Raw genomic sequence first — 16,207 nt, 5'->3', positions numbered from 1 at the left:
CCCCAGATAAAAACTCAAAGCTACTGAGTAAAACAAACAAACAAACAAACGAACAAGCTCTCTACCTCAGGGGAGGAACCCAAAACCATCCTGGGCTCAGATGATTCAAGGTCTCCAGCTGAGACTGGATCTCCAATAATGTCTCATTCCCAAAGCCAAATCAATGAAGTATACACTTCAAATGAGTGAATTGTATAGTATGCGAATTATATCAATGAGTTGTTAGAAAAACATAATTGAAAATCCACAAATAGACTCACACATAAAATTTAACAGATGATAAAAGCAATGTCTCAAATCAGCAGGAAAAACATGTACATTTAGTAAGATATCACTTAGGAGTCTATCCCTAGGATATATTGGCAAAACTATGAAAAAAAACATGCAAAGATTATTCATGGCAAGAGACTGAAAACTATTCAAACATTAACCAATATGGGACAGATTCAATAAATCATGGTATGTCCACCCTACAGGACACTATGACACTTTAAAAATAAAAATGAGGACTATCCTAATTCTGCTATGCAATGGCCTCCCAGATATATTAAGTGAAAAAAAGCAAGCTGGGGAAATGTATATACAAAAAAGGGACTACAAAGAGCTATAGTTATAAATGTAAAATAACAATGAAAAAATTTTAATCAATTTTTTTGTTATACAGAAGCTATATGGTTGGGAATAGGCTGCAAGGAACAGGAAAAGAAACTAAACTATTTTGAATATACCTTCTTTGTAGCAGGAACTAGTTTCATTGAAAATAAGTGAACCTAAATGTATGCCCAATCAGCAGCATCAACACAAAGACTATTCTGAGTGACTTTAAAATATTACAGTAATTTGACTATATCTCCCTAGTGGGATACACCCTAAGAACAAAAACAAAACTGCAAATAAGAAACTTCAATGTTTTCAGAAATCTTGTTGAGAGGAGATATAGCTAAGAAACATACAGTAGTAGTAAAAACTATAGTTCTGAATCTGAATTAGAATATCAATACGAAGTTACAATGTGTTTTTCTTTAAAGTTAAAATAAAACCTAACCCTATCCATTGAAAAAAAAATCTAGAAACAATGATCAAACCATAACAATGAGTTCCTTCCACTAGCATACACATTGTATTTCCACAGACCATTTCCCACTAGAAGAAACCAAAGCTTCTTGGAGAAGTGGCAGGAGCAGGAAATACGATATTCTGTGATACCAAATAGCAAAGATGCTATCAAAGATTACTAGGGTCATGTCAAGATAGGACAGTCTGAATATCAATAAGAATAACTGCATTGTCTTGAAGTGCATTAGATATGTTTAAATATAAGAGTTCATAATGATAACAAAAACAAAAATTACTTGGTCAACATTAGAGGATGCTAAAAGACCAACTCATTAACAATTAGTAAATTAAAGGAATCATATGAACTACACCTGCCTTTCCATATAATTTATACCACTGAGCAACCAAATAGTAGTAAATGGGGGAAGCTTCTCTTCATAAAACTATTCCAGCTAATAAATGAAGGAATGACAAAATTAGAGCATTATTTTGCGAACTCTAATGAATTAAGAGACCTAACCATTGAACATTAATGGCTACTAACATCATGTATCAGACCTATGTGCCTTCCTGATGCCTCATGAAGAAGAGCACTATTATTAGTCTTGCCAAAAAAAAAAAAAAAAGACTGACTCTGATCAAGGTTTAGATCCAACTACTGATTTATAGGAAATACAGAAGGAATAAAGAATATCACAGGAATGAAATCAGTAAAATCCTGATTGTGGGAAACTACCACAAATAAAATTCAAGTAGTTTTAAAAAGAGATACTGAGGGAGAAATAGACTCTGAGACTTAATAAACATGTTAACTGAGGTAGGCAGAATAATGGCTTCTCAAAGGTGTTCACATCCTAACCTCCAGGACTTGTGAATATGTTACCTCAAATGGCAAAAAGAACTTTAAAGATGCGGTTAAGTTAAAGATCTTAAAATGGGGAAATTACTCTGGATTATCCTGGGCCCAATATTGTCACAGGAACGCTTATCAGAGAAGGCTTGAGAGAGAATCAAATGTGGTGATGGAAACAGAAGTCAGAGAGAAAAATTTGAAAATGCCGTACTGCTGGCTTTGACAATGGAAGAGGAGTCTACAAACCAAGGAATGCAGGCAGTTTCTAGAAGCTGGAAAATTCTCTTCTAAAGCTCCTAGAAGGAATGTGATCCTGCCAAAACCTTGATTTTATCCCAGTAAAACCCATTTCGGACTTTTGATCTCCACAACCGTAAGAAAATAAATGTATGTTGTTTTAAGCTACTAGGTGTGTGATAATTTGTCGCAGTAACAATAGGGAACTAATATATTAACAAATCACAATGTGTGAACCTTATATGGATCCTGATTTTTCTGAAAATAACTGATATAAAAATTAATATGACATTTTTAAAAACTGGAAACTTGAACCCAGGATATTTGATATCAAGGAATTATTTACTTACATGGTAATGGTATTGAGGTTATGTTAATAATTTTTTAAAAGAGCACTTATCTTTGAGACACGAAGTAGAAAGACTTACAGATGAAACAATATATCTGTGATATGTGACAAAGGGTGGTGCAGGATTGTCACAGGCTGATGAGTGTTGAGGGTGAATTTTTTTACTCTACCTCCATTTATACATGTTCAAAATTCTACATAATAAAGTTTTTAAAAAAAATTATAGTAAGCATGATTCTTAAAGGTGAAATGCTACAACATACTCTTAAAACCTAGGAACAATTCGAGGATGCCCATACTCTTATTCAATCTCATCCTAGGGTTCCTAAGCTAATGCACCAAAACCAAACAAAATTAAAAGACTGATAAGCAGCAGCAGGACTGTCATTAATGCCTGATGATATTACATGTACAGAAAACCTAAAAGAATCCACAGATTGCAGGAAAAATATTTTAAATTGTATAATAAGTAGGCCATAAAAATCAATATATAAAATGCCATGTTATTTCTATATGTCAGAAAACTCAATTTTAAAAAGGACAAACAGCATTTACAATATCCTCAAACACTATAAATTACCTGGTTGTAAATCTACCAAAATGTGCATAAGACCTATTAATAAAAGACATTAAAGAAGACCTATGTAATTTTCATAGGTTAAAAAAGGTCAATATTATAAAGATAAAAAGTTTCCCCTCCAAAAAGATGATATTCAATGTAATTCCAGTAAAAAGTCCCAATGTGGGGGTGCGACTTGACCAGATGATTCTAAAATTCACATGTGTTAATAAAGACCCACTAATAACTAAAGCATCCCTAAAGAATATGGTGGGTGAATTTGACATGTCAAATACCAAGATTTCCATAAAGCTACAAAAAACTTTCCTGAATTTCCATTTGGACATCTTTCAACTCAGTCTGCATCTTGGCTAAGGGTCCTTTCAGTAGAGTATTAAAACCCACAAAAAAAGAAGAAAACAGCTAGAGCAATATTCTAATTTGCTCCTCATCACTTTTTCAGGAACTCAAACGTCTCTGTTCAGGTCCTTTAAAATATAAAAGCAAAAAAGAAAAAAAAAAAGAAAAAAAAATTTTTCTAACAGGTATATGTAAAATATAAAAGTCAAACTATAAATATATAAAATATACATCATATAAATAAAATTTAAAAAATAAAACATTTCAAATATAAAAGCAAAAATAACATACTTTTAACAGGTAAAGAAAATAGACTCTAAAAAGCAAAATTTAGGCTTAAAATTTAGGGTGTTTTCAAGTCATATAACTGAAATTCTTAAAAATTTATGAAACATTATTAACCCCAAGTAGTCTCAGAACATTTTCCCACTTTCTCTTTCTCTCAATCCCTTTACACTTCTGAATCACAAATGGTTGAACATATTTGAGGAATCTGATGTCAACTGGCTTCAGTTTCAATCCAATATAATGTTTAGTCTTCCAAATAGTTTAAATCAGAAATGCTGTGAACCAAAAATGAAGCTAAGTAATTGCATAAGATAGTAATGACCACTCTCAATTTTAGAATCACACCTAAGACCTTTCCATGTAAAAGTGAGAAAACCTGCCAACAAGAGTTCTTGAAATCAAGGAAGAACATAAGCTTAATTCATAATCAGGGATGTTTTTCTACCATATGTGGAACAGAAAAAAGGGCATGTATTGTTAATAACAAGCATACTCCTATCTTGCATGCTCCTTCTCTCAGGAAATTCTGTAGGTTTACGGGACATTTTTTTTTCCATAAATTTACTCAGCATCTAAGAAAATGAGTTAAAGAATGAGATAGAATAATTGCCAAGTGGACATGTATGCACAGATCAAATGAGCAAAACCTGATGACTTACAAATTTTAAAAACCTGAAGAGAAATATTGGGTTATTTTTATATAAATATATAAATAATAAAACTATTTCCCTTAAAAAAGGAGAGAAACAAATGACTTAAAATTAAAGATACTGATTAATTTTAGGTAGAGTGGAGAAGCAAGATGGAAAGTACAAAGCAAAATTTCCACTTCTAGACTTAAACACACAAGAACAATTATTCTCAACTGGCAGGCGGGGTTGGGCTGCGAAGTATAACACAAAATATTATTCCCTGGAGTTGTGCAGCCAAAAGGTACATGGCCATACTTGGCAGTCCTGCTATCAGCCATTCGAGTAAATGAAAAACCCTGTTTGAAGAAGTTATCAAAGCCTAGAACATAACCTTTTTTTTCACGGTTTTATTATACAAATTTTATAGAAATGCAGTCAGCAGGTAAATCAAGGGACAAGTATGCTTTCCTTTACTGATTCAAACATGGAGAACCTGCTATGGGTATAAATGCTGGAAGCTGGATACATATATTAATGGGAATCTTAAGGAATTCCAATTCCTTCAATTTTCTCAGTAAGTAGGAAGCAAGGCCTTTGGTTAACACTGATGATTGTAGGTCTGAGGGGAGAGGAACAGATGTAAAACAGTTGTCTGAGTGAAAGAATGAATAAACTAAGAAAATCTAATACGACTGCCAGGCAACATTAAGGGCTCACCTGAACATCAGGAATCTAAAATGAAACCAATTAGAGGTTTTGTGTTTTTCTCCATTCATCTAGAGTTGCACTAGTGCAGGTATGGGGTCGGTGAGTTGGATTAATCAAGACTGCTTTTTATCAAAAGAGGACCATAAAGCAAGAATGAGGAGGGAGAAGAGAATTAAGAATGAATATAAGGGTGTGATTGATTGACCAGGATATTTAAGCTCAAACAAGGGGGGGAGTATGAGAGTTAAAAGTTAAATAGATTGGATGTCACACTGAATGGTCAAACTCTTTAAGGTGGCATATGCAAAGAAATAAGGTTCAGAATTTAGAGTTCTAGAATATCACAATCATCAACAGCAATGCCACTTGCGAAGTGTGAATTACCAGCAACCACACATCTATAGTGGTCTGAACTGGCAGTGGGTAGCATTTACAGCAATAATATGTATTAGTACAGCCACCTGAATATCATGTGTTCTTGGGTAGTCAAGCTGGCACATTTTCATATTGAAATATATTTTATCTCATTAAATTATGTGTAAATTTCCTTTATAGTATAGTTAGAACATTATTAGAATTTTTAAAAATTATGTGTAGTGGGTATTATCTACAAAATTTATTTCATGATTGTAAAAGGGGGCGTTAAAAGAGGGCAGTGACTGGCAGAGTTCAGAATAACTGCCCTAGACAAACTCATGCACATATACAAACTGACAATGCAAAAGGACAATAGTAATAGTAAAAAATTTTAAGCGACCTGGACATTCCTCTGACATGGCAGGTAAAAGGAATAGGCATGATCCATATATAAATAGATACATCTGAAACATTCTTTTTTTAAGCAAATTAAAAAGTGATATATTTTCAGAAGTTGATGATTTCTAAGAAATACAATCATGGTGATGCTGACAGTGGAAGGTATCATCCTTCAAAAGGGAAAGGGGGCTATGATTTTGGATTCTAAGAAAAAACTTGAAATCCTACCATATTACTTAGCCCAGCACTAGAAGGTTATAATATAAATGCTACTTATTGTTTTATCCATTTTTAGAGTTATAGCTTACAGTCACGGTTGCAGATAGACAATATAAAAAAGTGAAAGTAAAGCTGACAAATTATAGGATACTGAAAAGGTTTACAAAAGTACATAAAAGGAAAGGAGTAAGAAAATCCTAATCTCCCTAGGTCAAGTGCTCCTCCACCAATTTACCAGGTCTAAGACTGAAGGCAAAATACTTACATCTTTTCTACAAAATGAGGAAAATAATAGTACTGACTTTTTAAAGCCATCTTAAAGAATAAAATGAGATAATACAAATAAAGCACTTTGAACAGTGCCTGATAGTAAGGACTCTTTAAATGATGGTTATCATATTTAACTGCGTTTTATGAGAATATTTTATTGCCATAATATCATTTTAAAATTTGGAGACTCCTGAAATCACAGGACTGTCCTTTGCAAACATCAAATGCCAGAGCATATATATTTTATATATACCTATTTCCATATTTTTAATATCCAATTATGACTTCACTGAGCTCAAGACCTCAACTGCATATTTAAATCTCAACCTGGATATTAAACAACCTTCTCAAGCCTAACACAGTCAAACCAAACATTTTACTTTACTAAATTCACCCAATTTGTTTCTCTCAGTCTTTCCCATTTCAGTAAATAGCACCCTCTACTGGTGCTCGAGCAAAGCAATTATCCCTAATTCTCTCTTACCCTCACATTTAATCCAACAAGAGATCTTGTTGGCTCTACTTCCAAATCACATCCCAAATCTTCCACTGCTCAGCACTGCCACTGTGACCAAACTAGCTTTAGCCACTATCATCTCCCTGCTTCTTTTCTGTTGCTCCTTTACAGTCTACTCTCCACAAAGCAGCCACCCCTCTACGCAAAACTTTCCACTGATTTAGAGTAAAATCCTATAAGGCTCTTTCTACCTGCCTCTCCATCTTATTCACTTGTAAGCTCTAGCCATGCTGGCCTTCTTTATGTTCAACAGAACTAAGGCCTCTGCATTTGCAGTTTCCTCTGCCTGAATCATTCTTCACTCCTATATTTCTTTCATGTCTATATTCAAATTTCACCTCACTTCCCTAACTATACAAAACAGTCTCATCTTACTCTCATTCTTTCACATCAGTTGATTCAGAAGCACTTGTTATCTGAAATTACCTAATTTGTATACCTGTTCACCTTCCTTTAACAGGATCTCCATGACAGCAGGAATCTCACTCGGTCTCCTTTAAATCATCCTCTCAGTGGTCTTCAGTAACCAACTATTTAAAATTCAAACATCTGTATCCTGCCCAACACTCTGCATTCCCCTTCACTGCTTTTCTCCAAAATAAGTACCACCATCTAATATACTGATTTTAGTTAACTTCTTTATTGTTCTCCCCCACTAGAATCTAAATCCACAAAGGAAAGGATTTGTCATTTTTCTCTATTGTATCCAAAGTGTCTAGGAGAGTACATGCCTGCACATGGTCGGTCCTCAATAAATATATGAATGAGGCTGAATGAATGAGCTTTGCTAGTCTTGTCCAGAGCTGGATTGTCAATATCTAGAACAATACCCAGCATATAGTATAGTCACTCAAATTCACTGAATGATGGTTAAGACACTCAAATTCTGAAGTACTATCAAATTTAAAGAAAAATTATATTTTGTTCAGTGTAATTTGAAATTTAAGTACAATCTGTATATTCAAAAAATCTGAATATACTTTTTTAAGCTGTTAAGTGTTTTATTGTATCTTGGGTAAAAAATGATGACCTAGTTTGGAAACTAGGGTTATAAACACACACACACACACACACACACACACACACACACACACACAAAACAATTAGAATGTCCTCTAACAATGTCAGAAAACCTTCTATGAAGCATTCAGTAGAAAGGAGAGAACTAGTGATTCAGGAAGGAGACAGCAGAACTGATGAATGTCTTTGCGTAGGTAAGAGGGCATGGGATATTGTAAGCATGCAGAGAGACTGGTGTAAGCAGAAAAGACAGACGAGTCATTGTAATAGAGAAGAAGGTAGACTATACAGACACAGCTACAAAAAAGTGTGTAGATACGGTTGTAGGAGACTGTGTCAGTTTTCTTCTGATTGCTGAAATTGTCTCAAGCCATAGTATCTAATGAGGAACATAGGGAGAATGTGTAGTAAAGGGATGAGAACTGAGTCAGATCTCTGATGAATTCTGTTAAGGACCAGTCAAAGGAAAAACACAGCACTTGAGTGATGTAGTGCGTAGAGACATAAAAGAAAAATTGGGATACTGTGGTATCATAAAAGCCAAGAGTGTTTCAAGAGATGACTCAACTGCCATTTACTGATGGTACATCTGAAGAGTGAAATGGTCCAAAGCCAACTCACCAAACCAGCACAGAAGAAGGTGACATGTCAACCTTCACTTTGGAAGGAGAGTAAGCATTACCAAAGAGCTGATTTTCTATAACAGCCTGAGCTGTAACATAAAATCGACTATCTTGAGTGTTTACATGCCCTTCTTACAGTGTAAGTAAATTTAGCTTGTTTCTTCCAAAGAAATAATAATCCCCCCAAACAGTAATGATATATTATTAACATCAACTTTTAACAGTTTAAAAAAATAATAATAAAGAGATAGTATTTAATGGACCAAGCATCAAGATAGTAATTTTCAAACTATTACCCTTGTAAAAATCAATCCTTTCCAAAACTCACATAATGTTCACTATTAAATCTTCATAATAATTTCAGAGTTTGCCTTTCTTCTCTGTGAAAACAGTTTTCAGAGTACAGCCTATTCGCTGGGTTATAAGATATATTACTAAGAAAAATCACTTCACTTCATCTATAGGTTTGGGCCAGCATTTTAAAGCAACACTGCCACCAGAAGACTAGAAAGAAAAGTAACTGCTAAAAACTTCAAACAGGCTAGTTACAGAATACTTACTTGGTTTCTCAACCTGCCTACTACTGGCTCATCAGAAACACATTCTTTCTTGTCCCTCAACCTTCTCTTTCTCTGCATCAGCTAACTTGCTAGGACACAATTTCAAATCCGAGTCGGTCCTCAACTGCGGCAAAACAAAATGACAGTACATTCAACTGCTTTCTGTCGACAATAAAAAGGAAATAAATAATGCCCTGGGATCAGCATCTTTTCATCAGATTTAACGGTAAACTTAATCGGGCACCGAATTAAGCTCTAAAAATGCCTTAGAGATGAAAAGCACAACCTTCCAGACGCAAAGATTATAAAAGAAAAACAAAAGAGGAGAGTAAGGATAAAAGTCACTTGTTAAGAGGAATTAACTTGACATCTTTTTTTAACTTAAAAAATGTATCCTAATGTTCTATGCGTTAGTCTAGGTAGCTTACATATGGACGTACAAATGTCAAGTCTTCGAGCCCTTTATGTACGTAAATTATCATTGATTTCTTAAATAAGTGACTAAACATTGTGTCCTAATGACAATAACGCAGCACCGTGTCAGAGAATCCTTAATTTGTCACTGTTCACAATTGTGGAAAAACTTGGTGGTGGTGGGAAAGGAAAGGTACGGCGGTGCATATGTGGACCCTCGTGTCCATGGGTTTCCCTTTCCGGGGTGGTTCGGAAGAATCAAGCGCACCCCGGGGCTAGCCTGGCCAGACTCGCACGTCCGGGATTAAAGGGCTGGCCGGGGAGGGCGTGTCCAGCCCCGCCGCGCCGCCGCCGCCGCTTACCCGGTAGTTGCTCGAGCCCACCCAGCCGGTGAGCGCGTCGATCGTCTTGCGGAGGCTGCCTAGGTCCTCTTCCAGATCCGGGATGGCGCCGGGGGCGCCGAGGTAGAGCAACAGCTCCTGGCCGACCTGCAGGCGGCCGCCGACGTCCTTCTGCTGCACCTGGGCGCCGAAGTACTCCATGCTGCGGGGCTCCATGGCCGCGGCCACCCGCCCGCCCGTGAGGGGCCAACTTTCGCCGAGTGCCGCCCAGCCGCCAGTGCGGGTGCCCGCGGGAAAGGGCGGGACGCGCTGGGGCCAGTCGAGGCGCGGCTTGCGGGGCGCGGCGGGCGGCGGGATTAGCGCCAGGCGGCGAGCGGCCCCCAAACTAGTCAAACTCGGCGCCCCCCGCCACCAAGCCCGCTTCAGAGGCCGCGGCCGCCGGCGACGTCAGCACGCGCGTGACGTCAGCGCGACGCTGGCGAGCGCCCGCCCGTCAGACTGTAGCTGCGCGGCGGCGGCGGCGGCGGCGGCGGCGGCGGCTAATGGAACAACTAAGGTTTTTGGGACACCTCCCTCCCCCCCAGGGAGCATAGGGGCAGAACTGCGTGGGCAAACCCTGGAGGCCGAAAGTTCTGCGCTATCGCAGCACCTTGACCTCTCTCTATAAAATAGAACGCTTCCCAAGTTTTCTTCACCTTAAAATCAATACTTGGGAAAATTTCTGGTTCTTGGACTCCCCTTTCCCAGCCCCGCTCCCGTTTTTCGTTTGTAAACCTCGTAGACTACACTTCTCAGAAAAACTTCATGACCCGGGTTTCCAGCCAGCACCACCACTGTTGAGTCACCATGTAATGCTTTTTCTTTTTTTTTTAACAGGTTTAATTTACATTAAGTGAAATGCACAGATTTTAAGGGTACAGTCCATGAGTTATACCCATTACCCCAACGAGAATGTAGCAACGAGAGTGTGTCCATCACTCCAGGAAGTTCCAGGAACTTCCCAGTCAATAACCACCGCCTACCCCAAACAATTCTAATCTGATTTCTATCATTTTTACCATAACTTTCCCCTATTCTTTCACTTCACATAACTTCATACATCTTTTTGAGCTGGGCTTTTCTCTCGCTTACAATGTTTTGAAATTCTTCCCGTGCTGTTGGGGTGTTAGTAGTTTCTTTTCATTGCTGAGTAGTATTCCCTTGTATGGAAGCACCACAATTTTTGACCTATATACCTGTTTACAGACATTTACGTTGTTTCCGGTTTTTTATAACTGTGAATAAAGCTGCTATACCGTTAGTGTACAAGTCATCGTGTGGACAATTGTTTTTCATTCTTTGGGTAAATACCAAGGACTGTGTGGGGGCTAAAGTAAAAATGACACTTTCTCTCTCACCTAAATTCCTCTAGCTGGGCTAATTTTCGCATTAACAGAAAAACAGATTAACAGAAGAAAAATCAAATTTTAATACATATACACGGAATTCACATTAGCATGAAAAATTCCAAAGGCAGTGAGGTAAAATTGGCTATATATGTTATACTGTACAAAGAGAAGGGGGAGAGGAATGACTCTTAGATTCCAAAAGTGAGAATGACTGATTTGCAGGTAATTGAGGAAGAGCAGAACACAAAATCGCAGGTAGAATTTTGCTGGGTGACCCAGAAACAATGAGGAGGGCAGGGTTGTCCAGTCAAGAGAACCGTGCTTGACACCCTCCCATCTACCTACCATACTTGGCTCGAATTAGGCTAAGATGAGTATGTTAAATTTCTTTCCTGGAGCAAGTTTTTCCAACTCTCTTTAGCAGGAAAGGGCGGAGTTTCTTTTCTTTATCAACCTTTTCTTAATAACCAGCTTAAAAATCAATATCCTAAAAGGCAAAACTTTTGGATCCTTCAACTGGAATTACTAGGTGTTATGATAGATGTATGTTTAATGTTAGAAGACATTGCCAAACTGTTTTTCCAAAGTGGCTTGATCATATTACACTCCCACCAGCAGTGCTTAAGAGTTCCAATTGCTCCATATCCTCATAGTATTTAGCATAGTCCAGGGTATTAGTTTTAGCCATTTTAGTGGGTATAAAGTGGTCTCTAATACATTCTAAATGCACACTATATTTATCTTCCTGCCAATCTTTCCAATCACAGTTTAATAATTATCTGAATAATATGTCTCGCCTACTACACAGAAAGCTCCAGGATCATTTCTGTGATCGCTCAGATGGTGCTTGGCAAACTACAGGAGCTCAATCAATTTAAGTTGAACAAATGAATTAATTCAATAAAAATTGACACATGAAATATTCACAATAACAAATAATAGTAACAATAATAATATACTCTCCAAATACAAAGAAACCTAACTCTTTTCTGTGTTTATTTCTTTTTTTTCTATATTTCTGTGTTTCACAATGATTTGTACAGTAAAGTTTCTTTCATCTTTAATTGATCAAATAGTAAGCAAGTAAACTGCGCTTACTATTTCTTGGATGTCTAAAGGTTATGTTTGTAAAAGGTTTCAGAAGAATATAAAAAGAGGGTCCTTAAACGTCTATAAGAAGTTTATACTGTAATTGCTGGTGACCAGGTATGGTATGTAGTGTAGAAAATATAAAATGTAGGAGCCCTGGATTCTAGATTCAGCCCTATTTGTCTCTATCACCAAAAGTGACGGCTGCTCTTAGCCTTGCGCTGTCACCATTCAGCTTTCTGAACTTACGTAACTCAAAGATAACATTAAACAGTCTTCAAGTTATAAAATTATATGATGGCATTTGAGTAACCTTGGAAGTACCTACGAAATGCTTAGTAAACACTGGATACTATTACTTATATGTACACTCTATGTGTTTCATTAATTCATCAACGAACATCTTCTGAGCATTTGTTATGTGCTAGACACTGTGCCAGGTTCCATCGCTACAAGGTTATTATATCTGGTCTCCACCTACAAGAAACTCAAATAGAGACAAGAAAATCAGCATTTCCAGGATTCTGTGGTAGGATAAGGTGAGGGTTTTTGGAAGCCTGGATGAGAGGCTGCTACAAAAACTACATATTACTCTATATCACTGTTGTCTGTCCTAGGTTAAACAATCTTAGAACAGAAAGTTCTCAAACTTTATAGTTAACAGCACTCTTATTATCTCAGTCAAAATAAACAAACAAACAAACAAACAAACCCAACAACCACCCACTGAATAGCAGGATTCAAACACTTAATGAATATCCATGTCCTAAAATCATACTAGGCACATGAAAAAAATAATACACATAAATTGAAAAATATATATATTTTATTCTTAAATAACCACATTTACTCATGAGATGTCTGCATCTGTTGGTCACTGTGTAATTTCTCAAATCTTGGCATCAGACTGGATACTGCCATCTTCATCTTGTACATTGATTCTCATGTAGCACTTGCTTTTTATCACTGCAACCACAGAAAAACAGCTTTGCAAAAATATAACGTCAGTGAAAGTAATGTATCACAATTTAATGTTGAAAATGTGAATTCCTTGGAGCCAGTAGTTCATTCCATGTCTAACAGATGCCAAGTATCACTGTTTCCCTTTAAAAATTTAAATATCTTGACGTGCTCTTGGTGAGTTTGCTGCAGCCCCCTGGGGTGCCTGAGTACATAGTTTGGGAAATTTGGCAGACAAATTCTTGACGATGTCCAAATTATCAGAAACAAAGAACAGGAAACACAATTGCAGCTCATTCCAGAAGAAGACACCGATAGCTGGGCTTTACAAAGGCTGTTGCCTAAAGAACTCAGCTTTACATATGTTGGGTCTTTTAATCCTGTATAGAAGGTAATATATTTCCATTTTAGAGAAAGCTGAGACTCAAAGATTAAGTCTCCAGCCTCTCTCATGATTTCAGATCCATGACTTAAACCCAGGACATCTGGCTTCTGTGGTCTCCCAAATAATCTTAAAGGAAAGAAAATGAAAACAAAACTTTAGAATTAACTACCAAAATAATAACACTCCTTGTATAACACAGTCTTTCTTTGACTATCTATATAATATGTTCACTTAGAACCTTCTTTCATCTGAATTATGTTTAAAAAGAAAATAAGGAGATGAAGAAATGGGTAGGAACATTAGGGAAAAAAGTAGTGTAGAAACATCTACATTCTTTCATAGTCAGTCACTAAAATGTATCTGAGAGCACAAGTCTATTTTTAAATGGCAACAAGACTGAAATAGATCATCTAAATACAGGAGACTGACTTTCTGACTTATTTATTCATTATTTGTGATAATAGTGGAACTTTGAGTAGACTTCGTTCTGACACTGGACTGTATTTTCTATACAGACTAAGAGACAAATCACCACATTGATAGTTTGAAACCATTCTTCAACAAATATCTATTAAGAAGGGCATTGGATTAGGTGCTAGAGTGGGAGTGGGGTATTGAATGGCTTACCAAAGACAGATCACAGTCCTTCCTCAAAGCTTAAGAAGGCTATGTACATGAATGTTCAGACCACCTTCACTCAAAATATCTCAAACTGGAAACATACCAAATGTCCACCAACTGGAAAACAGATATAGCCATACAATGGAATTCTGCAAAGCAATAAGAAACAAACTACTGATACTCTCGACAATAAGGATGAATTTTGAAAAAAGCAAGTTGACCAAGGCACCAGACACAAGAGAGTGTGTACGCTGTGATTCTGTCGATATGAAATTCTAATACAGTGAAAACTTACTGATGATGATAGAAGTCAAAAGTTAGAAGAGACTCCTATTATCACAACAAATAGGAGTCAATGATTATTGACTAGGAAAGGGCCTTCCAGAACTTTTTATGGTGATGGAAGTGTTCTATATTTTTATCTGAGTTGTGATTATAGCAGTATATGCATAGGTAAATATTCAATAAAGTGTGCATATAAGACTGGTACATGGTGCATTTATTGTATGTATGCTATAACTAATGAAAAATAGGAAAAAAGCTAAGAACAAAGGGTTAAAAAGAAAATAATAAATAAAAGAATAATGATCTAGTGCAGTGCTATCCAATGGAAATATAATATATATATGAGTATAAAATATATGTAATTTAAGTTTTCAAAAAGAAAGAATAAACAAAGTTATATTTAGTAATATATAAATTATATTTCATAATATTTTACTTAATTAAAAATACTATTTACTAAAATTATATGTAGTAAATTTCCATTAAATGTTATATTTAATAATTTTATTTATTATGTATAATTATATTTTATTAATATTAAAATATTATCATTTAAACCTGTACTCAAAATAAAAAATTAATAAAATATTTTACATATTAGACAATAAAGGTCTATTGAAAATAGCATCAATCTAGAATTAGAATTAGAAAACTCACATTCTGATTTTGCTAGCTGTGTAAACTTAAAGTTATTTTTAACTTCTCTAAACTTCAGTGTTTCAGTCTAAATAAAGGGAATTAATAGTGATTGTTGGGAGAGAGAGTCCTCCATGAGTCTGGCATATGTCTTGCTGGATATGTCAAGTATGTAAGGCCCTGACCACTGTCCTCCTGGGCTACTTCTCAGGGTTATATTTGCAGCAAGCAACCTTCAGGGATGAAAGAATATCTCCCTACAAGACAAAGAACAGATTTGTTTACTGCTTACTATGAAATGAATGGTTCCCCAACTCTTTCTTTCCTGTAATGCAACCCCCATGAGATTTGGGAGGCAAAGGGGAACCCATGCAAACATGAAGCTCATGCTGCTTACTGTGCCATGAGTAAGAAAATCTTTTGTCTTTAATGCAAGAGTCTTGGGACTTCTGTCAGCATCCACAAAATAGCAACAGGCTAAGGTATTAGCTTGTAAGTAATGGGTAAAATCAAATCCCATCACCCACTACTAAAGATTTTTTTCCCCTTATTTTGACAAAGATAAAATTAAATATTAGGAGGTGAAAAGACTCCATAAATTTAGTAAATATATTTGAAAAACAATATTAGGTAGCAAACGATTAACCCCTAGACAAATGAAACACAAGCATTAAGGAAGTTCAGCTAAAAAGATCAGCCAAAGCTTCATAGATTGCTCTGGAAATTAATAAATGATAAAATAGACCTACCTGTCCCAGCAATGTTTGGTGTAAAATTATTTCTGTGAGTAAATATTTTCTCATTGATTTCCAGTGTAACAACATCAAAGGCAGGTTCCAAACGAGTGGAATGCTTTGTTGAGAAAAGGGGCTAGAAGATAAAATAGACACCAATGGCTTCAATTCTAACTTCCCACTATGTCCCTAGAGTGCAGAAGTACTTATTCATGTAACACTTCAATTAGGAAATAGCTTAGGGTCTCCTACCACTTTTAAGAATTTGAGTTAAGCTCTATAAAGAATAATTCAAATCCAGAAAGAACTTGTATTATTCTTGGGGAGAATAATTTAACGCCAAACTT

At 36.2% G+C, this 16,207-nt stretch overlaps 1 protein-coding gene and 1 long non-coding RNA gene across 5 annotated transcripts in view; both read right to left on the bottom strand.

Moving 5' to 3' along the window:
- Nucleotides 1-10,217, bottom strand: part of CLASP2 (cytoplasmic linker associated protein 2) — a 149,749-nt gene extending 139,532 nt beyond the window's left edge. For 3 of the 4 annotated variants that reach the window (XM_039843427.1, XM_039843429.1, XM_039843428.1), the window contains exon 1: nucleotides 9,784-10,217. In XM_039843427.1, coding sequence (XP_039699361.1) covers nucleotides 9,784-9,978 — 195 coding nt within the window. In that variant the 5' untranslated portion in view covers nucleotides 9,979-10,217. The remainder of the gene's footprint in view (nucleotides 1-9,783) is intronic. The other variant, XM_039843430.1, reaches the window with a different exon arrangement.
- Nucleotides 10,218-13,047: 2,830 nt separating this feature from the next.
- On the bottom strand, nucleotides 13,048-15,989 carry LOC120586778 (uncharacterized). The gene is made up of 3 exons (XR_005648798.1): nucleotides 15,876-15,989; nucleotides 14,212-14,354; nucleotides 13,048-13,710 (listed from the first exon to the last, which is right to left on the bottom strand). It is a non-coding gene; the product is annotated as an uncharacterized LOC120586778 (long non-coding RNA).
- Nucleotides 15,990-16,207: the final 218 nt, after the last annotated feature.

This window comes from Pteropus medius, unplaced genomic scaffold, assembly GCF_902729225.1.
Source record: "Pteropus medius unplaced genomic scaffold, Ma_sr-lr_union100, whole genome shotgun sequence".
Lineage (NCBI taxonomy): Eukaryota > Metazoa > Chordata > Mammalia > Chiroptera > Pteropodidae > Pteropus > Pteropus medius.
Note: the sequence above shows the minus strand (reverse complement) of the source record. Positions and strands in the feature narration are given on the sequence as shown.